This window comes from Erpetoichthys calabaricus, chromosome 15, assembly GCF_900747795.2.
Source record: "Erpetoichthys calabaricus chromosome 15, fErpCal1.3, whole genome shotgun sequence".
Lineage (NCBI taxonomy): Eukaryota > Metazoa > Chordata > Cladistia > Polypteriformes > Polypteridae > Erpetoichthys > Erpetoichthys calabaricus.
The window spans coordinates 3925633-3949009 of record NC_041408.2 but is presented as its reverse complement, the minus strand read 5'-3'; the positions used below and the strand labels follow the sequence as shown (position 1 = coordinate 3949009).

Below are 23377 nucleotides of genomic sequence, written 5' to 3'. Positions count from 1 at the left end.
CGCCGCTGGGAGCCACCCGACGGACACTACACTAGCAGCGAAATCGACCCCCTCCAGCCTCCATCCAGCCACCGCTTGCAGCGTCCCCGGGCCGAAGATGACGGAGCAGCAGTAACTGAGGCGCATGCGTCGCAGCTGCGGCCCCGTTCGCATGTTGTAGGTCGGGTGTCCGTAACCTGAAGACTACCTTTTAATGGTTTTAAACGAGCAGGCGTTATTGCTCTGTAGTGGGCACAGATCCTTTTGGTTTAACGTTGGAGGGTTTCTTTTCTGGTTTCTGGTTGGATGGTTTCTTGTTTTTGTTCAAGTCAAGTTTTGACTTTGCGTGCGTCTCGTACTCTGAGGGTTAAACAGGAGCGCTAGGATGAGAGGTGCGTACGTCGGGTGCTTTTGTGATTAAAGTTACGCATGAAGATTGTTTAAAAGTTTATAATATACTTTGAATTATATTTGGATGTTTTTATGGGTTTTGGTATTTGTTACTGTGTATTTATTTTGTTTTATTTTTGTTTCAAATTTTAATGAAGTGTAGCGTATGGTCACATTTTTAACGTGTTTTGTTTTTGTCCCTTTTTCCGTCAGACTGAATAGGTTACACGAAATGTTTGAATTTATTTTTTTATTCATGATACACGTATGTGAGTGGAATGAATTGTGTTTTTAAATGTGCCTGTTGTCCTTTATTTCACGATACGTTTGTTAATGAACGTGTCTTGTTTCTACTTTATTTGAATATTTTGAAAGTGCGTCTCTCGCGCTCCGACTGTTAAACCTTAGCGCTGCAATAACAGAGTGACTGAATAGGCTACGAGAAATGGCAAAAATCATTTTTTGTTAACTAAGTGCATTCTTTAAAAAATTCTCGACAGAATTCTGTGGCACGGAGACATTTCTCGAGTCTTTTGTCTATTGAAGAAATTCAGAGTGGTCTTTTTTTGACCAACACTTCAAACTTTGTGGACGGGTATTCAGCATCACCATCCAGACATGGACAGCGGCTCGGCTGTGAAAGATTCCAGGACTCCCAGTTGAAATTGCAAACATAATCTCTGCACTGGGGATTCTACCAACAACTACTTTATGTGGTTCAGTGTTTTTTGCCCATTTGTTTTGATATAAATATTATAGAACTACATGGTTTATTTATTTATGAAGTGTTGCTCCACATTTTATCAGAGGTTGTCTCGAGACTAATATTTAAGACTCAAATGTTTGAGTAAAATCGGTCTCCTCATTCATAGAAAATTCCAAGACAAAATGGTCAATAAAACTGATGGATACTGTGTGGCCTGGCCAGGGGTGGACTTGAGATTCCCGGCCTGAATAAGCTTCTCATTCCGGCCCTGTCCGTTACATAAGAAATGTGACAAATGAGAGGAGACCATTCAGTCCACTTGCCTCTTGTTGGTTTAGCTAATAGCTAAGCTGTCCCAATATCTCATCCAGATTCTTCTTTAAGGCTGTTCTGGCTTCACCTCCATGTCTCGATTTATTTGTTCCAGACTCCCACCAACTCTTTGTGTAAAGAACTTCTTCCTGGTCTCGGTCCTAAATGCACTTCCCCTTAATTTCCACTAATGTCCTTGAGTATGTGATTCACCCTTAAGCTGAAGGAATGCTGCTGGATCTACTTAATTAACGCCTTTTGAGGATTTTGAAGACCTGGATAGAGGTCCACACACAGTCTCCTCTGCTTGAGACTAAACAGATTTAATTGTCCGAGTCTGTCACAGTAGCACATGCCCATAAGTCCCATGATGCACCTGGTTGCTCTTCTCTGAACAGCTTTGAGTGCTGCTGTCGTGACCAGAACTTGCACTAGTGAGACCACATCTGATTATATAGTTTGAGCATAACTTCCTTGAGTTAAATTCAACTCTTTTTATGATATCAGCTAACATTTGTAATTGCTTCTGTACGTTGCTTAGTCGATGAAAATGTTTCAACATTAATCCCTCAATCCCTTACAGAGGTCTCTTCCTGTAGGTCGGTGTCTCCCACCTTGCTAACTGATGTTCGTTTTGTCCACGTGTAGCACTTTGCACTTTTCTACGTTAAACTGCATTTTCCAGGTGTTGCCCGGTTTCTGAAGCTTGTCCAGGTCTTTCTTCTTGAACACTTATTTCAATGTCCAGTCAATTCAGTTTGCCACAGGTGGACTCCAGTCAAGTTCTAGAAACATCTCAAGAAAAGTTAAAGCATATGGGAGCAACCTGAGCAAAGGGGCTGAGTACTTCCAGGAATGACAGATTTTTGTTTTTGATTTTTAATAACTTTGCACACCTTTCTGAAAACACGTTTTCACTTTGTCACTATGGGGTAACCCATGTAGATTGTTGGGCAAAAATGGAAAATGAATCCATTTAAGATTAAGTATGCAACACAAAGTGAAGGGGTCTGAAGACTTTCTGAATCGACAGTATAGCACAGACTTCTGTCGTCCATGAACCACAGTGAACTCTAATTTTGAGACACCAGATACCGTAACCATGGACGTAAGGGGAGAGCTTGATAAGACCCCTTCTCCCGGGTTTTAGATCAGCGTAACCCCAGCCTTGATCGGACATCAAGCAAATCCGTCACCAACTCTTCCTTTTATTTACATGGCCACCAAACAGGTAAGTATGGTACATAATGGCCATCTGACCGACTTCTCTGACACCTCTTTTATTACCGATTTTATTTATTTATTTTAATTTCTACTAATTTTCTTCACAGATTATCAGTTCTGTGCAGACCCTGGTTTGGTTGAGCATGGAAACAGAACGCTGGGCTCAGGACTCTTCTTTGAAAATGCCGTCGTCCGGTTCAGCTGCCTGGAAGGATACAAGTTGAAAGGCCCTTCAAAGTTCGTCTGCATTCGGCTCCAGAATGGCTCCATGGGTTGGAAGCCTAACCTTCAAACGGCGTGTGTGGCCGACGGTGAGCCAACAGCATTCAAACATCTAAATCTCCACCCATTCTTTTGTCATATTTTATTAATTCTGTAAATTTCGTTACAGTAAGTACAAAATTAATCAGTCAAAGGTACAAATAGTCCAGCATTCCAAAGATTTATGTTTCATATTTATGTTGTAAAGAATCACATGTAGAAATTATAATGTGAAGTCTGAATACACAATGGAGGGGTCTGAAAATCGAAAGTCCACCTTATGGAAGGATTTAGGGCAGCGTTTCTCAACCTTTAAGTATTTGCAACCCGAGTTTTCATAACAGTTTTGTTAATCGTGCCCCCTTAACGTTTTTTTTGAAAGGAGCCCACTAATACCAATTTGTTCTTTTTTAATTAATGATATATCATAGATGCATATTTTATTATACCTACTTTTATCGACATTTATCTAACTCTATATTTATTTTTCTAGTATCAGAATGTAGTTTTAAGTTAATTTGTTTTGGTTTCAATAGATGGATTTTTCATATTTTCGATTCTTGCTTTCTTTTTTTCACATCTTTGCGCCCCCCTTTTTGTTACTTCGTGCCCCCCTAGGGGGGCCCACCCCACAGTTTGAGAACCACCGATTTAGGAGTCACAGTGGACTCAACATTATCAACTACCAGACAGCGTGCAGAAGCTATTAAGATGTTAGGTTTGAATACACAATGGGAGGTCAGAAAATCGAGATTCCACCTTATGAGAAAGATTTAGGAGTCGTAGTGGACCCTAAGCTATCGACTTCCAGATAGTGTTCAGATGCCATTAAGAAGGCTAACAGAATGTCAGGTTATATAGTGCCTTGATGTGTGCAGTACAAGTCCATGGAGGTTCTGCTGAAGCTTTCTAACGCACTGGTGAGGCCTCATCTGGAGTCCTGGGTGCAATTTGGGTCTCCAAAAAGGACTTAGTAGCACTAGAAAAGGTCCAGAGAAGAGCAACAAGGCTGATTCCAGGACTACAGGGAATGAGTTATGAGGAAAGAATAAAAGAGCTGAGCGTTTTCAGAAGATGAAGAGGAGACCTCATTGGAATGTTTACAATTATGAAGGGAATCGGTCCAACAGATCTTTAAAATGAGTTTATTGAGAACACAGGGACACAATTTGAAACTTCATCCATCCATCCATTGTCCAACCTGCTGAATCCGAACACAGGGTCACGGGGGTCTGCTGGAGCCAACCCCAGCCAACACAGGGCACAAGGCAGGAACCAATCCCGGGCAGGGTGCCAACCCACCGCAGAATTTGAAACTTGTTCAGGGTAAATTTCATACAAACTTTGGGGAGTTTTTCTTCACGCAGAGAACCACGGAAACATAGAATGAGTGACCAAGCAGTGTGGTGGACAGGAAAACTTTAGAAACCTTCAAAACTCAACTTGATGTTATGCTGGAATAATTAAGTGGAGAGGACTGGCGAGCTTGGTTGAGCTACATGGCCTGATCTCGTCCAGATTGTCCTAAACTTCTAATATCAGTTAACCTAGATCTACTACTAATTCAATTATGTGTGCCCATCAAATTGAGAAAGTAGTAATGAGTGAACAGGCCAGTTTCAATTTGCATGCCACTTTGTGATCCCGACACTAATAATTAATTTCCCAAATGTGAAACGCCAAACTCAATAGAGTATATGTGAGGTTTAAATATTGTTTTTGGGAATACAAAACAAGGATTACTGCTTCCGCCCTAAAGTCTTGTTCTATTGATGCCTCCCACCGTGGCAGAGAGCGACCATTTTTTGTTTTTTAAATATGACAGGTTGCATATTTTCCACCCCAATAAACACCATTTTGCACAGCACAATCTTGCCACACAGAAGACCATCCAACCCAGGCCCCTCTGTTGCCACTTAGCAACCTAGTTGAGGGTATGCACACTTCTAGCGATTTTCTTTTTATTTTCTTTTATTTTTTTTCCCCTGCTAGTGATCTTTAGTTAAAAATTAAAAGATGGAGAATTAATACATGAAAACGCATCCAGCCTGGAATGAAACGCCTTCCTTCTTGGAAGTGAAACACAATTAATGTTGCAAAGCAAAACACTGAATTTCGATGCAAAATCAATCCTGTGCTAATCGTGACACCACAAATTCAGTTTTGCACAAATTATTTTGCTCATCCTCACTATCTACCAGTAGGGTTTCCACTTTAAGGCCCAATGGGGTACTGCACTGATTTAGAGCCGACAGTGAGATAAAGAGAGTTGGTAGCAGGACCGGGAAACAAATCAAAGCCATGGAGGTAAGGAGGATCATAACCAGAAAGACCAGAATAACCAAACGACTTTAGTCAAAATGTAAAGTAAACTCGAAAATCCCAGCAGCACCTCTAGCATCCCCAATGGAACCCGACAGGGTTGCCCGACGGGACTACAGATCCCAGCATGCCCGGCAGGTGTTTGTGTGGGAATCCCAACCTGGGGATGTTGCCATCAGGTACTGGGGGAAGAAAATGTTCAGCTCTACCCATCTCCCCCAGTCCTTCCATTGCATTGGCATCCCAGCCGGGTAAGGATCTTTGTTCATTCCCAGACAAGATGCCACCTCACGTGTGCCGTCCATTACACTACAATAAAGTGTGCAGAGAATGAAGGATTCTGAGTACTTTTAGGCTCCACTGTATATTTAGATTGAGTTCCGGTCTTTTTTTTTTTTTTTGAAAGGGTGTTACAGTCTGTGTGTCTGTGTATGCAGCACGTGTGGTGTTTGCGTGTTAACTTGTGTTTTCTTTTTCAAAGTAACAGATTGCCTCATTCCATACATTGAAGACGCAGATATTTCAAATCAGACTTACAGACCGGGAGACAAACTGCTCATCAGCTGTCATGAAGGATTCCAGATCCGCTACCCTGACATGGACAATATGGTTTCTGTTTGTCAGGCTGATGGCTCCTGGGACAGTCTGCCGATCTGTCGAGGTGCAGTATGAATTCTTTTGCCTGCTAGCGTTAATTGTTTTAATCTCTGATGCTTGTCCTGGTTTTCCCAGCCTGTGTGTGCTGGAGGAATGGGACCAGCATTAATGATTTTTGAGAACACGCACTGCTCTTGAGATCTGATGGTGGTTTATTTTTTTTTTTTTGTTATACTTTCTCGTCACAAATGCTACTGTTGCTTGTTGCTTTGCACTTGGCAATTATAAAGGTTGAACGACGAGGGAGGGTGGGCAACTCCGCACACTGTGGATATAATAACACCTTAAAGAAGGCAAAAACCCGAGGGGATTGGGACCAATAATACAAAAGAAGTTGTCAGCGGTCCGTAAGGAATCCCACCAGCATGGAAACCTAATAAAACGCAACGTGCATCGCTTCACTAAATTAGGAGCCACCTCTAATACCCACCGCAATTACGTGAAAGATAATGAAGCCCTCTTGGAGCTACGAGACAGAAGGCTCATATTTTGTTCAATTGAAGAGACGTCCCTCATCTACTTGCGGTTTCCATGAGTTTTTCTTTTTCTTTTCCTCCATTTATTGCCCAAAACACATTTTCTAAACTGGTAATGAAAACCAATAAAAGAAATGGAAATAATTTGCGGCTGCTCTGATCCGTCGAGCGCCGCATGTCAGAATGAGGTGACAGGCCAATAAATCATGTTTATACGCTGTCTGCCAGCCCGGCGAGATTAGCGACACGTCTTCAGCTTGTCAGAGTTTAGTATATTAACAGATGAACGGCCTGGTGCTTCCACACGCAACAGAAGAGATAAAGTACGGTAGGGGATGTCACATTATAAGAGTACATTAGAAATCCAAATGGAACCAGAGCAGCAAATCCGGTGTAGGTGTGCACAAAGGTGTAGGGGCTTTGCTTAGTCTGGAAACGAAACTCAGACTCATTTACCAGAAGGGAATCCCCCATCCTTGTCCTTTAATCGGAGGCATCTGTCACGGTTTGTGGTTTTTGTCCTATGATGCTGTTGTGGTGTGAAATTTTGAATATAAGTTGATAAATATTTTGTATTTCTTTGCTTTGTCTAAGTTTTATAAATAATGTAATATTAGTGTTATTTCAATAATAGAAACGGCGGCGATTTGATATTTGGCTAACTAACACCCTCCTCCCCCTCCCCGACCCATTATAGGACTGAGTCTTTGTAATTTTGTGACAGGGTCGAGGGAACTGCCTAAAACCAGTTTGGCCAGCGACTCTCTCAATCAACATCCACAGGAAAGCCAAATCACCCAGCTGGCAAGCATCAGCTCAACAAATGGTTTTGGGGGCAGGTGTGAAAGGTATTGTGTGCCCCAGTTGGTCTGAAGTTTGGCTGTTTGGGATTGGTGTTGAATCGGAGGCCATTCTGTAGCACGACACCCTATTGGTGTAAGGATTTGGTCACAGAATGTAGAAATTTAGTTGCTTTACCCCTCCCTCTATCTCTCTGTCACCCTCATGATGAAGGAGCGTCTCACACACCATGAACTGAAAAGAAGACCACACTGATTAGCACAACTCGGCAGGCATATTGAGATAAGCATGCAGCCTGTCCTGAAGAAAGCCATAAAATGAGGACTTAACTAGAGGCATTTAAAGTAACTACAAGCCTGTGTGATGCCTGAAACTACATAGCAGCATTTATCAGGTTGTATGGTTGCCAATATTCAAATGTACTTTGCTTATCGTTATTATTTTATGAATATTATCAATAATACATTATTTAAGATGTAACTTAGCTCCGGCTCGTCTTTTACTCTGTGTAATAATCTGAGGTTATAGATGTAGAAGGGAAGAGTGGGGAGAAGTTATAAAGTACAATACTTTAGAAACAGTGGCAAGTCTATGGGGTATGAGGCATTCTGACAAAGGCTACCCATTAAAGAATAGGAGAGGCAAGACAAAACAGAAGCGCAGTCACTGGTCAGTCATTTTCTAGCTCACTTAGTCCTGAACAGGGTCACGGGGGTCGGGTGGTTCTGCAGCCTATCCCACCTAGCACAGGGCACAAGGCAGGAACAAACCCTGGACAGGGTGCCAGTTCTTTGCAGGGTGAACACACACACAACTCCAACCCCACCCTAGGACCAATTTAATATTGCCAATCCATCTAACCTGAATGTCTTTGGACTGTAGAAGGAAACTCATGCAGAAATGGGGAAGAACATGCAAACTCCATGCAGAGAGGACCCCGGACGCGAACTCTGGTGTCCTTACTGTGACACAGCGGCACTACAATGGCGCCACCGTGCCACCCATCATGATGCACAATTTTGTGCTAGTATAATGAATTTCCTTGGTCTTCATTTTTGACAGTGGCACCATTGTGATACTATTTTGGAACAGATTTTCATAGTGGGTGCTATCAGTTTGCCCCTTTTCTTTGTGGCCATGGCAACATGGTTTACAAAAACCTCTCCCTTTACCACCCACATAATGTCTTCACTATAAGTGATAGCGCTACTTAGGCGTGGACGGTATGGCCAAAAAATCAGCCTCATAGTTTAATTAAAAATTCTATCCGTTTACATTACAGGCGTGTCTGTAACTTTCCAGTATGAACAAGTATCCAGACGTATTAGGATGAAACATTAACTGGTGGATGGTGAGCTCATTTCACAGTCCCAGGAATAAAGTCAAAGATCCCGGAAATTGCTTGAAAGGTCCAGCGTCCCTCCCGTTACTGTTTTTGTTTTTGCCTAAAGGGGAAAGTGCAAGAGGGAGAAAGCATATGACAGGGTGCCTCAAGAGGAGCTGTGGTATTGTATGAGGAAGTCGGGAGTGGCAGAGAAGTATGTAGGAGTGGTACAGGATATGTACGAGGGATGTGTGACAGTGGTGAGGTCTGTGGTAGGAGTGACGGAGGTGGGATTACATCAGGGATCGGCTCTGAGCCCTTTCTCATTTGGTGATGGACAGGTTGACAGACGAGATTAGAGAGGAGTCCCCATGGACTGTGATGTTTGCTGATGACATTGTGATCTGTAGTGAGAGTAGGGAGCAGGTTGAGGAGACCCTGGAGAGGTGGAGATATGAGAGGAGAGGAGTGAAGGTGAGTAGGAACACCAAGACAGAATACATGTGTGTGAATGAGAGGGAGGTCAGTGGAATGGTGAGGTTGCAGGGAGGATAGTTGGTGAAGGTGGATGAGTTTAAATACTTGGGATCAACAGTACAGAGTAATGGGGATTGTGGAAGAGAAGTGAAAAAATGAGAGTGCAGGCAGGGTGGAGTGCGTGGAGAAGAGTGTCAAGAGTGATTTGTGACAGACGGGTATCAGCAAGAGTGCAAGGGAAGGTCTACAGGACGGTAGTGAGACCAGCTATGTTATATGGGCTGGAGACAGAGCTGGAGGTGGCAGAGTTAAAGATGCTAAGATTTACATTGGGTGTGACGAGGATGGACAGGATTAGAAATGAGGACATCAGAGGGTCAGCTCAAGTTGGACGGTTGAGAGACGAAGTCAGAGAGGAGAGATTGCGTTGGTCTGGACATGTGCAGAGGAGAGATGCTGGGTATATTGGGAGAAGGGTGCTAAGGATAGAGCTGCCAGGGAAGAGGAAAAGAGGAAGGCCTAAGCAAAGGTTTATGGATGTGGTGAGAGAGGACATGCAGGTGATGGGTGTAACAGAACAAGATGATGAGGACAGAAAGATATGGAAGAAGATGATCCACTGTGGCAACCCCTAACGGGAGCAGCCTGAAAGAAGAAGAAGAAGAAGGGAAAGTGCAAGTATTGCATTTGTTCCACAATTCTCTAGACAAATACAACATGTATCAACTCGGAATACAAAACCACTTGAAACAGCATAAAAGAGACAAAGGATGAACACAATCAAGTCCTCCTGTCTTATTCCAAGTGAGATCCTGGTGTTATATAAAGCTAGACGACTGGAAGATAAATCTCTAAAGGTCCCACTGTATTTACACAAGGATCTATGATGGTGTTTGTAATGAAATGGACACTGATTAAATAAAATACCGAAAACAGTACTTTTTCCACTGCTAAAATCTCTTATTTAACTTTTATTATTTATTGTTTTAAATTTTTTTAGGCTGCCTGAGACCAGTCGTTTCTCCGCACAGTTACATCAACATATCAGAGACAGAATTCTCCGTCCCGGTGGGAACCATTGTTCGCTACCAGTGTTTTCCAGGATACAAGCTGTCTGGACCTGAGGTGCTCGAATGCATGTACAACTTAATCTGGTCTGAAAACCCACCACGGTGCCTTGATGTGGAAGGTAAAAAAACTGTAGATGCTCTACTGTATTTGTGTAAAATCATGAAGGCATGGCCCATCATTGGAAGGGTGCAGGGATCCTTAATATGGCCATATTATTTATATACTGTGCGTGTGTGTGTGTCTTGTAAACAAGTAACAAACATGTTAGCAGGAGAGTTGAGGTCATAATCAGGAGGACCCTATTTAATCTCCTTGGTGTTAACCTGAAGCTCGGAATTCTATGGAAGTCTGGTTATGCCCGAGTCAGGCTGAGGGTGACGTGTAATGATACCCTTTATAGTGTAAAGAGTAGTAACTCTCAAAACAGTATTCTGCTGCCATCTAGTGGATGAAATAACATCAAACTGCTGCAAAAACCTGAATATTTCTGGTCTTTGTGCCCTTTCATGGTAACTCTAAGGTAACTCGTCAGTTTTTATGAGTGGGGCAGAGCCTCCGACAAAAAACATCCAGTGGCAAATAAAGAAGCCGTACGGCATCTTTAGCACAAACTGAAACTGGACCATTGCTCGAATTGAGTGTTATTGATAACGAGCGTTTATGATGTCCTTCATTGGTCATCAGACATTGAACACAGAAAGTGAAACCGATGCATGATACGCCACTGCATGGCCGAGGACACTGTGATATGACTGGTGCATTTGGTTGTGTGAAGCTTCACCATGATGCGACAGTAGCTGTGCGACAAAACGGCAAAAAGATTGTGAACGAGTGCCAGGGTAGGCAAGACATCAGCCCCCTAAGAGATGTTCAGTGTTTGTGTTAGGGGGGGAATGTGGAAGTCACTAATCCTTGCACTGTGGTAGCATGTAGTAACGTAAGGGATGCTTCAATCATGCAGTTCTGGCACTGACATTCTACCCTCAGGGAGGTCTCTTGCTGGCCTCCCTCATTTGTCGTCTTTAGTTTTTCTGGACAGCTGAGTGATACTGGAAGCTGAACTTGGGTGGGGTGGTTAAAATTTTGGGCCCCCTGAAAGGTCATGAATGACATGAAGGTTTTTGACATCGGTTACTCTAATGGCCATATAGAGTGACCTGACTTCTAATTTGGACTTTGATAATATTGTTAATGAAACCTCTGTAAACAAGGACCGCTGATTTATTTATTATTTTATAGTTCTTCTCTAGTTGTGTTTCTGATAGGCGTTGTCCTATATTGCCTGGTTCAGCTTTGAAATGCAGCATTGCTCACATTGATGGTTGTAACGTTATCATGTCTACATTTATGGATGACTCACTCAGTCAGACACACCTCACTGCCAGTGCTGGAGCAGGTCCGCCAAATTGGGCGCCGTGCCATTCATCCAACTTTAACGAGGGTAGTCTCGGATTGAGCAGACTGCTAGCTGGTCACCTATGGAGATGGACGGCAGCCAAACAATGAAGGCCTTATTTCCTAATTTGTACTATCACAGGGTTTTAGTGCATTTGTGTTTTATTGTGAAGTGAGAAGTCGAGCAAAATGACCCCTTCTATTGGGTAACAAAAGATTACAATATGCAAGCTTTCGAGGCAACTCAGGCCCTTTCTTCAGGCAAAATGTGTTTTATTGTTAAATTCAATGCTTTTATATTATTAAATTGAAAGCTGTGTATGGGGGAGAGTCCCAAAATAGCTGGGGTGCCAACCTTTAATTTCAAATAAAGCAGAAACATATTGAATTTAGCAGGTGCCCGATGGTGATAGCAAATAACTAGGCAATGTCCTCTCATCACGCTGTAGTGGTGTTTTCTGGGTATTGCCGGTCTGGAATCGTAGATGGCAGTCGCCAACCTCTGCCGAGGTCACATGGTTGGTCTCTTTGGATCGGTTGTCTTCAAGAGGTGGTTTCTCTGCATTGGGAGGAGAAAAGGAGATGAAGCTGTTAGTGACAGCATCCTGAAGTGGTACCACATAACTTAGGCGAGTCTGGAAGGCGACCCTCTGGGGTGTATACGTGACAACATGGTTGTGTTTTTTCCCCAGCTGTTCATATGAACGACACCAACCCCAAAGAGAAATATTGTTGTGTAAATTCTTCAGTAAATGCAATCTACTCGGCTAGTAAAATGAAGTTATCAGTATGTGTTTGGTGCTCTGTAATTATAAATAAACATTGGCATTGGGTTAAATCGCACACTTTTAATTGACATATCTTTAGGTTGTAGGGGAGGTGGACTCGATGTATTTTCAGGCTCACAAACTTGTGGACTTGAGATGCTGTATACAAAAATTTTAGACATGATCATCAGTGGGCTTTTGTCCCCTCAGAACCCAGACACCCAAACTATTCTCTAACGTTTCAGTAATTATTTACCGCTCTGATGCTGATCTTACTGATTATAAAATAGCTCATTACGATAGCAACGGATGAGAAGAATTCATAATTCATTGTAGAATTAAGTTATTTGAGGGTTCCTCTCGAGTGTCCTTCTCTTGCACGATTTGGCTCAAAAATGAAGCAGCACATCGTCAGCGTGGTATTTTTCTGTCCGGCTGTTTTAGCTCTAGACCAGGGGTTCATAAATTGAGGTTCGTGGACCCCTGGGTGGATCGATGGATGGGTTTCAAGAGGTCCGTGAGTGTCAGATAAAAATTAACATTTATTTTCACAATATAGCCCGGCACTGTTGATTGAAAGTCCTGTAGAAGTAATAGTAGTAGAAGACATAGTAGCAGTAGCAGTAGATCTGTTTTGTATTCTATTTCATAATTATAATCAGTGGCCTTTACTTTTTGCAAAAAAAAAAAATGTGATTGTTTACTTGAAAGTTTAATAATAATTTGTGTATGTCATACAGGTGTGAGATAATCAAATCTCAATAAATAAAGCACCTTATATTAATTGTGTGCAAAGCTGTGTTAATGTGAATATTTCTGGGGAAGGAGGTCCATGGTTTTCATCAGAATCTTAAAGGTGTCTGGTTAACCAAAAAAGGTTAAGAATCACTGATGTAGATGGACATGTGTGACACAGTGTACCTTAATTGCTGAACTCTTATGTGAGTTTTCTTATAACAATTGATTATATTGCTTATTTTTATGTAAAGCAAAAAGTTTGGCCCTTTCAAGGTCATTTCCAGACTCTGCTGATGTAATCAACTGGATGTGAGACCCACTGTCAGCAGGAAATTAATGTTATGTGAATAAGCCTTTTATTGTCACTATACACACGTACAATGAGATAAAAAGCAGCTCCTTCAGTGCAGACATATACAATCAGGTCCATAAATATTAAGACAGAGATAACATTTTTCTAATTTTGGTTCTGTACATGACCACAATGAATTTTAAATGAAACAACTCCGATGCAGTTGAAGTGCAGACTTTCAGCTTTAATTCAGTGGGGTGAACAAAACGATTACATAAAAATGTGAGGCCACTAAAGCAGTTTTTGAACACAATCCCTTCATTTCAGGGGCTCAAAAGTAATTGGACAAATGAAATAACTGGAAATCAAATGTTCATTTCTAATACTTGGTTGAAAACCCTTTGCTGGCAATGACAGCCTGAAGTCTTGAACTCCTGGACATCACCAGATGTTGGGTTTCCTCCTTTTTAATGCTCTGCCAGGCCTTTACTTTCAGTTACTGTTTGTTTGTGGGCCTTTCTGTCTGAAGTTTAGTCTTCAACAAGTGAAATGCCTGCTCAGTTGGGTTAAGATCAGGTGACTGACTTGGCCATTCCAGAATTTTCTACTTCTTTGCTTTAATAAACTCCTGGGTTGCTTTGGCTATATGTTTTGGGTCATTGTCCATCTGTATCATGAATCAATTTGACTGCTGCATTTCGCTGGATTTGAGCAGACAGTATGTCTCTGAACACCTCAGAATTCATTCGGCTGCTTCTGTCCTGTGTCACATCATCAGTAAACACTAGTGTCCCAGTGCCACTGGCAGCCATGCACGCCCAAGCCATCACACTGCCTCCCTCCACCATGTTTTACAGATGATGTGCTATGCTTTGGATAATGAGCTGTTCCACGCCTTCTCCATACTTTTTTCTTGCCATCAGTCTGGTAGAGGTTGATCTTGGTTTCATCTGTCCAAAGAATGTTTTTCCAGAACTGTGCTGGCTTTTTTAGATGTTCTTTATCAAAGTTCAATCTCGCCTTTCTATTCTTGAGGCTTATGAGTGGCTTGCACCTTGCAGTGCACCCTCTGGATTTACTTTCATGCAGTCTTCTCTTTATGGTAGACTTGGATATCGATACGCCCGCCTACCCCCTGGAGAGTGTTGTTCACTTGGTTGGCTGTTGTGAAGGGGTTTCTCTTCACCATGGAAATGATTCTGCGATCATCCACCACTGTTGTCTTCCGTGGACGTCCAGGTCTTTTTGCGTTGCTGAGTTCACCAGTGCTTGCTTTCTTTCTCAGGATGGACCAAACTGTAGATTTTGCCACTCGTAATATTGGAGCAATTTCTCCGATGGGTTTTTTCTGTTTTCGCAGCTTAAGGATGCTTCTTTCACCTGCACGGAGAGCTCCTTTGACCGCATGTTGTCTGTTCACAGCAAAATCTTCCACATGCAAGCATCACACCTCAAATCAACTCCAGGCCTTTTATCTGCTTAATTGATAAGGACATAACGACGGACTTGCACACACCTGCCCATGAAATAGCCTTTGAGTCAATTGTCCAATTACTTTTGAGCCCCTGAAATAAAGGGATTGTGTTAACAAAATGCTTTAGTTGCCTCACATTTTTATGAAATCGTTTTGTTCACCCCACGGAATTAAAGCTGAAAGTCTGCACTTCAACTGCATCGGAGTTGTTTCATTTCAAATTCATTGTGGTCATGTACAGAACCAAAATTAGAAAAACGTTGTCTGTCCAAATATTTATGGACCTAACTGTATGTAGAACACAACAAGTAAATAAACAAGTAAACAAATGGTGCAAAAAGTTGCAAAGAAGTTCTGTGATGCTATATACATATGGGAAGAATAATAATTATTGCATTATTGGTTTATTGCACGTTATTTAAATACTGGAATGAATAAATAACTATTGGGTTATTGCACATAATTGAAATATTGCACAATAATGCTGATCATGTGCAGTGAGTAGTGGATGATGGACCCTGAGAGTAATGATATTGTACAGTATACAGATATTGCACAGTTATTATTCAGTACCATTTAGATTTTGGATATTGCACAGTTGATGGATAGAAGGAAGTCCAGGGGTTGGGGGGTTAGACTGTGTAGTCAGTGCACATGTGAGTTTAGAATGGTTTTGGGGGGAAAAGCTGTTGTTGTGTCTGTTTGTCCTTGTTGTGATGCCCCTGTAATGCCTCCCTGAGGGCAGCAGGTCAAACAAATCAGAGCCAGGGTGGCAGCTGTCCTTGATGATGTTTTTTGCTCTGCTGAGGCAGTGGGAGGTGTAAATGTCCATCAGGGAGGGGAAAGGGCAGCCGGTGATCTTCTGTGCTGCCTTTACTACTCTCTGAAGCCTCTCCCTGTCTGCCATGTCATACTGTGATGCAGTACATCAGCAGGCTCTCACTGGATGAGCGGTAGAAGGTCAGTAGCAGGTTGGAGTCCAGGTTGTGCTTTCTGAGGACTCTCAGGAGGTGTAACAGCTGCTGAGCCTTCTTGATGACTGCTGTCCAGGAGATGTCAGTGGAGATAAGGATGCTGAGAAACTGGAAGGTATGGACCCTCTCCATACACTCGCCATTGATGTAAAGGAGGGCTAGGTCGGTGCTGTGCCTCCTGAAGTAGACAATGATCTCCCTGGTTTTCCTGGTGATGATGGGGCAGCACTTGCTTTACACATGGAGGACTTGCCCCTAACCTGTCAACCACAATACATTTAACTAAGGCCAAATACGTCACTCTCTTCTTTTGGTTTGAATTGCAGTTTGCCCACTACCTCCAATGGTGGAACATGGAGACTACATCTGCCACCCACAGCCCTGCGACAGATACATCCACGGTACCGTAGTGGAGTTCTACTGTGACCCTGGCTATAATCTAGCCAGCGACTTCAAATATATCACCTGCCAGTATGGCCAGTGGTTTCCAAGCATCCAAGTGTACTGCTTGAGATCAGGTAAGTGCAGCATCCATGTGTGAGCTCATACCTGTCTGTCACCTGTGACCGCTCCAATGGGCAGTGGGGTGTGTGTGTGTGTGTGTGTGTGTGTGTGTGGCTTGTAGCTGAAGGGATGAATACATGGAGCATTTATGAATGTAGTAGCAGTAAACTCCATCAAGTGGTCATATTTTTCACACCATTGTAGGAATTCTTCCATCCACTCACAGCATGGTGTTTTTTTATTTTTTAGGTCTGGTGTAATGTAATTATTCTTAAAGTTGTACTTTGTGTAAACGTTACTGTGTTGCAGATTTCATTCAAAATGGATACATTTGCCTACAATCAATAGCCCAAAATGACAAATTGAACGCATTTGCAGAAAATATTTCAAATTTATTACAAACTAGCAAAATACCCGCATTTCACAGTGGTGAAGTACTACCTTAAAATTGTTCTTAAGAAGAAAAGTAAACATTTTTAAACTGAGGGAAAATATACAAATAATTATTTGTTAAGGATCTCTTTGTGTACCATGTTGTCAGTTCGGCCCTCCGGTTGTAATATGACAAAGCTGTGTGCTGAGCTTACTGTTGAGCATGCAACGTATAGTTGGCCATGTGAAAAGCAATCTTGCCTCAAATCAATGCCAACCTTTTGTAGGGTCTGTCCCTGAGACTTATTAATTGTCATTGTGAAGCAGAGCCTTACTGGAAATTGGAGGCATTTGAATTGAAATGGGAGATCAGAGGGTATATCGGGGATGCGAGGAATAAAAACTCTCTCCCCTGAGCCACCGCCAGTAAAAATAGTTTCCTTAATTAGGTTCTTTTGCAGACACGTGACCTGAAGTCTTGTGCCGTTACAAAGTTTTGGTGGCTGTACGCAAATCCACAATCGGCTTTTTTGAGCCAAACCTGTTGTTTTCGTATGAGCCGTTTTTTATTATTGGGATCGTACCTAGAAACAGAAGCTCTATTAACTTGTGGATTTGTGTGGAAATATTTAGCGACAGCGTCTCTATGAACTTCTGTATTTGCGTGTGAATATTTGGCGGCAGCGTCTCTATGAACCTGTGGATTTGCCTGCGAGTATTTGGCGGCAGCGTCTCTATGAACTTCTGTATTTGCATGCGACTATTTGGCGGCAGCGTCCCTATGAACCTGTGGATTTGCCTGCGAGTATTTGGCGGCAGCGTCTCTATGAACTTGTGGATTTGCCTGCGAGTATTTAGCGACAGCGTCTCTATGAACTTCTGTATTTGCGTGCGAATATTTGGCGGCAGCGTCTCTATGAACCTGTGGATTTGCCTGTGAGTATTTGGCGGCAGCGTCTCTATGAACCTATGGATTTGCCTGTGAGTATTTGGCGGCAGCATCTCTATGAACCTGTGGATTTGCACGCGACTATTTGGCGGCAGCGTCTCTATGAACCTGTGGATTTGCACGCGACTATTTGGCGGCAGCGTCTTTATGAACCTATGGATTTGCCTGTGAGTATTTGGCGGCAGCATCTCTATGAACCTGTGGATTTGCACGCGACTATTTGGCGGCAGCGTCTCTATGAACCTGTGGATTTGCACGCGACTATTTGGCGGCAGCGTCTCTATGAACCTGTGGATTTGCACGCGACTATTTGGCGGCAGCGTCTCTATGAACCTGTGGATTTGCACGCAACTATTTGGCGGCAGCGTCTCTATGAACCTGTGGATTTGCCTGCGAGTATTTAGGGGCAGCGTCTCTATGAACCTGTGGATTTGCCTGCGAGTATTTAGGGGCAGCGTCTCTATGAACCTGTGGATTTGCCTATGAGTATTTGGCGGCAGCGTCACGAAGTTGTTTCCATCTAGCTGCATCAGAAAATGTACCACGACGTCTGCCGCGCCTCCTTTTTACTGTTTTCTCACAGCTTGGATTGCTGCTGTCATAATCGGTTTGAGTTTCATGGTTTGTTTCAATTACGTTAGTATTTGCAGGACTTGTTGTGTTGAAGTGACATTCGGCATCTGTCAAGCGTTGTAAGCATACAACCGGTTTCATCGATAACTTTGCATCCTGCTTTTGAGAGTTGAAACATTCATAAACATCAAAGTGTCCACTACTCAAACATCTTAGATTCACAGGTGACTATTTAAGAGGCATTGACAGTTCTCCAAAGGTGTAAAATAGGCAGGCAGCCAACTACGTGGGAGGCCGGGGGATGCAGTACGCAACCCCGCCTCACACGGCGACCGAGCTGCAGGCTATGGACGTATATATGTATGTAAGTAGGATTCAGTTATGACCGTTATGTGTAGAATTTCGAAATGAAACCTGCTTAACTTTTGTAAGTAAGCTGTAAGGAATGAGCCTGCCAAATTTCAGCCTTCTACCTACACGGGAAGTTGGAGAGTTAGTGATGAGTGAGTCAATGAGTGAGGGCTTTGCCTTTTATTAGTATAGATCAAAAACTGGCCTCTCTCCTTCCAAGATGTATTAAGACCCTCAATTGATTACTTTGTAGAATCCCCTGTGGCAGCAAGTCCAACTTTGAGTAGTTTTTTCTACGTTGCTACAAGCTTTGTATACCTGGATATTAGGGCAGATGATCCCATTTTTCCTGGCAAAACATCTCAAGCTCGGTTAGATTTGAAGGGAAGCGTCTCTAAGCGGCCATCTTCAGCTCCCTCCACAGATGTTCCATGAGATTTAAGTCTGGACTGCGTTACACTCAATCACACATTCCAAAGCGACTCCTTAGCTCTGTTTCAGGTCATTGTTGTGCTGAATGGTGAACCGTTGCCCCAATCTGAGGTGGCATGCACTTTGGAGCAGGTTTTCTTCAAGGACCTCTCTGAATTTGTCTCCATTTGTCCTTTGTTCAATTGTGACCAGTGGGCCTGGCCATTCACCTCCATAGCATGACGCTGCCACCTTCATGCTTTAGCGTAAGGATAATATTATGAAAGTGATGAGAAGTGTTTGGTCTTCATCAGGCAGTCCTTGGAGTTCTGACCAAAGAGTTCAATTTTTGCCCTGTCAGACCAGAGAATTGTTGTCCTCATGCTCTCAGAGTGTTTCAAAATTCATTTGTTAAACTCCAAGTGGGCTGTCAAATGCCTTCTACTCAAGATTGGCCTCCACCTGACTGATGGCATGCTGCCACTTCTCAATAGAGGACTTTAACAGGGCAACCATTGGGTTGTTGCTCACCTCCATGGCTAAGGATCTTCTTGCCCAGTTACTGTATTTGGCCAACTCCAGAAATAATTCTGGTTTTTCCAAACTTCTTCTGTTTTAAAATTAAATTGCGGCCCACTCTGCTCCTGGGACCACTCAAAGATTTAGAAAAGGTTTTATCCCCTTTACCTGATCTTCAACTCCTCATAATTTGATCACAGAGGTTTACAGAGGGTTCCTTGGACTTTGTTGATTTGGTTTTTGTCCTAACATGCATTGTGAATTGTGGGGCCCCCCTATACACAGGTACATGTGGGCCTTTCTAAATGATGTCCAATAATTTCAGTTTGCCCCAGGTGAACTTCAATGAAGGTCTATAAACATATCCGCAAACATGACGAGCCTGATCACAATTTGGTGAGCCACATCACAGGGTCTGCCTACATCTAGGAAGGTGCCTCCAAGTTACCAATGTCTTCTCTTTTACAGAGCAGCTGTGGCCCAGTTCTCGAGAAACTCTCTTGACTACGTGGAAGGTGGTGGCATTCACAGCCACCAGTGTCTTGATGCTGCTGCTCTTTGTCATCCTCGGCAAAGTGTTCCAGACCAAATTCAAGGCCCACTGTCAGCTAAGGTAAGCCGTAACTTAAATGCATTTGAATGGAGCCAGCAGACTAGCGTGTATTTGGGGGGAAACCCAAAAATACCTGAGATCAGGGAATGGCATGGGAGTTGGGTGTATTTTGTGAATCTGCTGGTAGGTTTCATGTGCCTACAAGTCTGCTTCTTCCACTTCCTCTTCTCCCTCTTCCTCCTTGTTCCTCCTCTTCCACTTCCACTTCTCCTTCTCCCTCTTCCTCCTTGTTCCTCCTCTTCCACTTCCACTTCTCCCTCTTCCCCGTCCTCCTCCTCATTCCCCTTCTCCCTCTTCCTCCTCCTCGTTCCCCTTCTCCCACTTCCCCGTCCTCCTCCTTCTTCCTCCTTTCTCTTCCCTGTCCTCCTCCTCGTTCCTCTTCCCCTTCCCTCCTTGTTTCTCTCCTTCTTCCTCTTCCTCCCCTTTCTCCCTCTGCCTCCCCCTCCTTTTCTAAGATGACACCTTGTTTGCTTTTGCCTTTATTTTTAGCCCAACTAATTTATTTCCCAGCCATACAATCAGATCTTCAATGTTTGCCATCTTTCATAAACCACGGACTTTGATTTGCTTCTGCTGCAACTCACTGTGCCATTCTGTACTCCTTATCTCCTTCAGGCAGGGTCTTTAATCCTGGTGGGTAAGAAAACAGCTGGCCTCTACTCCATGTTTGCCAATTCCCTTTTTCTTTTTCTGGTGTTCCTTCTTTAACTTTAATGCTTTATGCCTTTTTTGTTCTTTCCTTTTACACCCTGGGTTGTCCTTGGCTTAGTCTTTTAAGCTGGCCATGTTCAGAGCTAAATGATATAAAAAAAAAACAACAGCGTAATTTTAAATAATAAAAATAATAAACAACATACAAAACAAAGGTAAATAGGGGATAGTGGGCATCTGACATAAGACACAAGTAGCATAGTGACACAAAACAGAATGTTTCACATCCAGTTACTTTTTTTCTTATTCACATTTTTCTTGGAGAACATTTATTTTTCACAACAATATTTTACATACATAGAAATAGAACCATCTAAAATCTCTCAGTGATTAGAATCTTACCAATACATCATTCAAATTGAAACTGTGACATTCAACTGCAACAGATTACAGTAATCTGAATGACAGCAGGCCATTCGGCACAACAAAGCCCCCCAGTCCTTTCCACATAACTCCGACAAAATCACATCAAGTCGAGTTGTGAAGGTCCCTAAAGTCCTAATGTCAGCCACTCTGCTTGGTCACTCATTCCAGGTGTCTGTGGTTCTCTGTGTGAAGAGAAAACGTCCTAATGTTTGTGTGAAATTTACCCTTCACAAGTTAACAGTTCCCCAGTGTTGTTAAAGAACTTATTTTAATGTCCCCTTCTCAATCCACTGCACTAATCCCCTCTTCATCTCCATTGGCTTCAACTGTAAAGGCTCAGCTCTTTAAATCTTTCCTCAAAACTTTCTTTCTTTCTTTACATTTACTGACATTACATTTCGTGATCCACAGATCTGCCCAAGCCTGTCTGCTATCCAAGTCCTTCTGTGATGATTTAAAGGATTCCAAATGATCTGCTAATCCACCTATCTTGGTATCATCTGCAAACTTCAGAGTGTTAGTTATATTTCTATCCAAATCATTTATAGTTATTAAAAATAGCTGCAGCCTCTGCTGGACGCCATCTTAACATCACTCAACTCTGATAAGTTTCTCGACCTTTTGTTAGGCCCATTGAGTTTTCTCACAGCTGGCGTGGACAAAGCTATCATCACACACCTGCCTCATTTGTATTAATTTTAGCGTGAGTTTTGCACAATAGCTGAATACATTTAATTAGCATATTACAAGAATGCCCTGATTTTATACTGAGTCAGAAACACATTTACATACACTTTATGCGGAGTCAATGTATGAGGGACATTCAAAATGTTTCCACAATTTAGTGTTGTGTTCCCGGGTCCTCTCTGTGTGGAGTTTGCATGTTCTCCCCGTGTCTGCGTGGGTTTCCTCCGGGCGCTCCGGTTTCCTCCCACAGTCCAAAGACATGCTGGTTAGGTGGATTGGCGATTCTAAATTGGCCCTAGTGTGTGCTTGGTGTGTGGGTGCGTTTGTGTGTGTCCTGCGGTGGGTTGGCACCCTGCCCGGGATTGGTTCCTGCCTTGTGCCCTGTGTTGGCTGGGATTGGCTCCAGCAGACCCCCGTGACCCTGTATTTGGATTCAGCGGGTTGGAAAATGGATGGATGGATGGATGGTTTTTTTCAACTCCATTTATTAATATTTCCAATAACAGATTACCTTACTTTTCTACATAATCTCCTTCATTTGCAATGCAATTTTCCCAGCATCGTACCAACATTTTAATGCCCAATTACTCCTCCTCCTGCCTTCACCGTTTCCAATGAGAATATAAAAGTTCAGAAACTTTTGGAACATCCCTTGTATTAATTATGGTTTGTGTATTTTATCAATTTTTTTGTTAACCCTGTATAATTTTTTTCCCCCCCCCAAAACATTTTCTTACTCTTATATTTCACATTATTCAAAGGATTTTCTGTTTCATGCTGGCATTGTCTTATAAACCTTCTATCATAATACACATTGACGGGCGCGGCCTGAGGCAAACCACATGTGCGGAATATTGTAACCAAACTTGTTATTCAGGATTCCTTTTATCCATAAATGTTAAAAAAATAGCTCTTAATCTTGTTAATGTGATGTCCTTTTGTGTTTCTATCATACGAGGATGTTCTGCTTCATTTATTTATACTCCGATTTCTTATTTCCTTCACAGACAGGCTCCGCCAGCTTCAAGTGACCCCAACATTCTCGTCGTCGACGGAGTCCCCGTGATGCTGCCTTCTTATGATGAGGCTGTAAACAGCTCTACAATTGTTCATCCGAGCTTCCCACCCCCTGCTGGTCAAGGGGAGACATTGCATTCAGAGGATCGAGGCCCCCCTGCTTATCCAGGCCACATAGAGAACAGCAGGGTTGGGCAACTTGATGCCAATGAATATGAAACTTGTGAAAGCTTGTCAAACTCTTCAGATCATCTACACAGTATGTGCCCGTCGTCCACGTACCCTGGAGGACTTAACAACCTTTCAGAAAGAACCAATGTGGTCACTTCAACGGCAGACACGGCTTCCACGAGTCCGAGTATCGACATTGCAGATGGTACGTATTCATATGCTGCTTATTGTGTTTCTTTGGTACTTATTCAGCTAGGATTTACCACGCGGCACCTCATAGTGGGTTATAACTTCCGTTATTAGCCGACCTAGCGACTAAGCCAACTTGATGTCAACTTGATACATTATATGAAGGGAAGCTGCCTCACAAGATTCAGAGAGCATGAGCTCCAACAATCAAGCGAGTCTTGAAAATGGCAGGATGCACATCATTACTGAACAGCAGCGATGAGCATAGCAGGCGAGATTTGTTTCGTACGGACAGTTTTACAAA

At 42.8% G+C, this 23377-nt stretch overlaps 2 protein-coding genes across 4 annotated transcripts in view; one reads left to right on the top strand and one right to left on the bottom strand.

Moving 5' to 3' along the window:
• brox (BRO1 domain and CAAX motif containing) overlaps positions 1 to 23377 on the bottom strand; it is a 445085-nt gene that overhangs the window by 6186 nt on the left and 415522 nt on the right. The gene's annotated exons all lie outside the window — the stretch shown is intronic.
• The window catches only part of susd4 (sushi domain containing 4), a 59355-nt gene that overhangs the window by 32739 nt on the left and 3239 nt on the right, over positions 1 to 23377 (top strand). For 2 of the 3 annotated variants that reach the window (XM_028820180.2, XM_028820181.2), the window contains exons 3-8: positions 2719 to 2922; positions 5676 to 5855; positions 9930 to 10118; positions 15967 to 16158; positions 19788 to 19932; positions 22704 to 23089. In XM_028820180.2, the coding sequence (XP_028676013.1) occupies positions 2719 to 2922; positions 5676 to 5855; positions 9930 to 10118; positions 15967 to 16158; positions 19788 to 19932; positions 22704 to 23089 (1296 nt within the window). The remainder of the gene's footprint in view (positions 1 to 2718; positions 2923 to 5675; positions 5856 to 9929; positions 10119 to 15966; positions 16159 to 19787; positions 19933 to 22703; positions 23090 to 23377) is intronic. The other variant, XM_028820182.2, reaches the window with a different exon arrangement.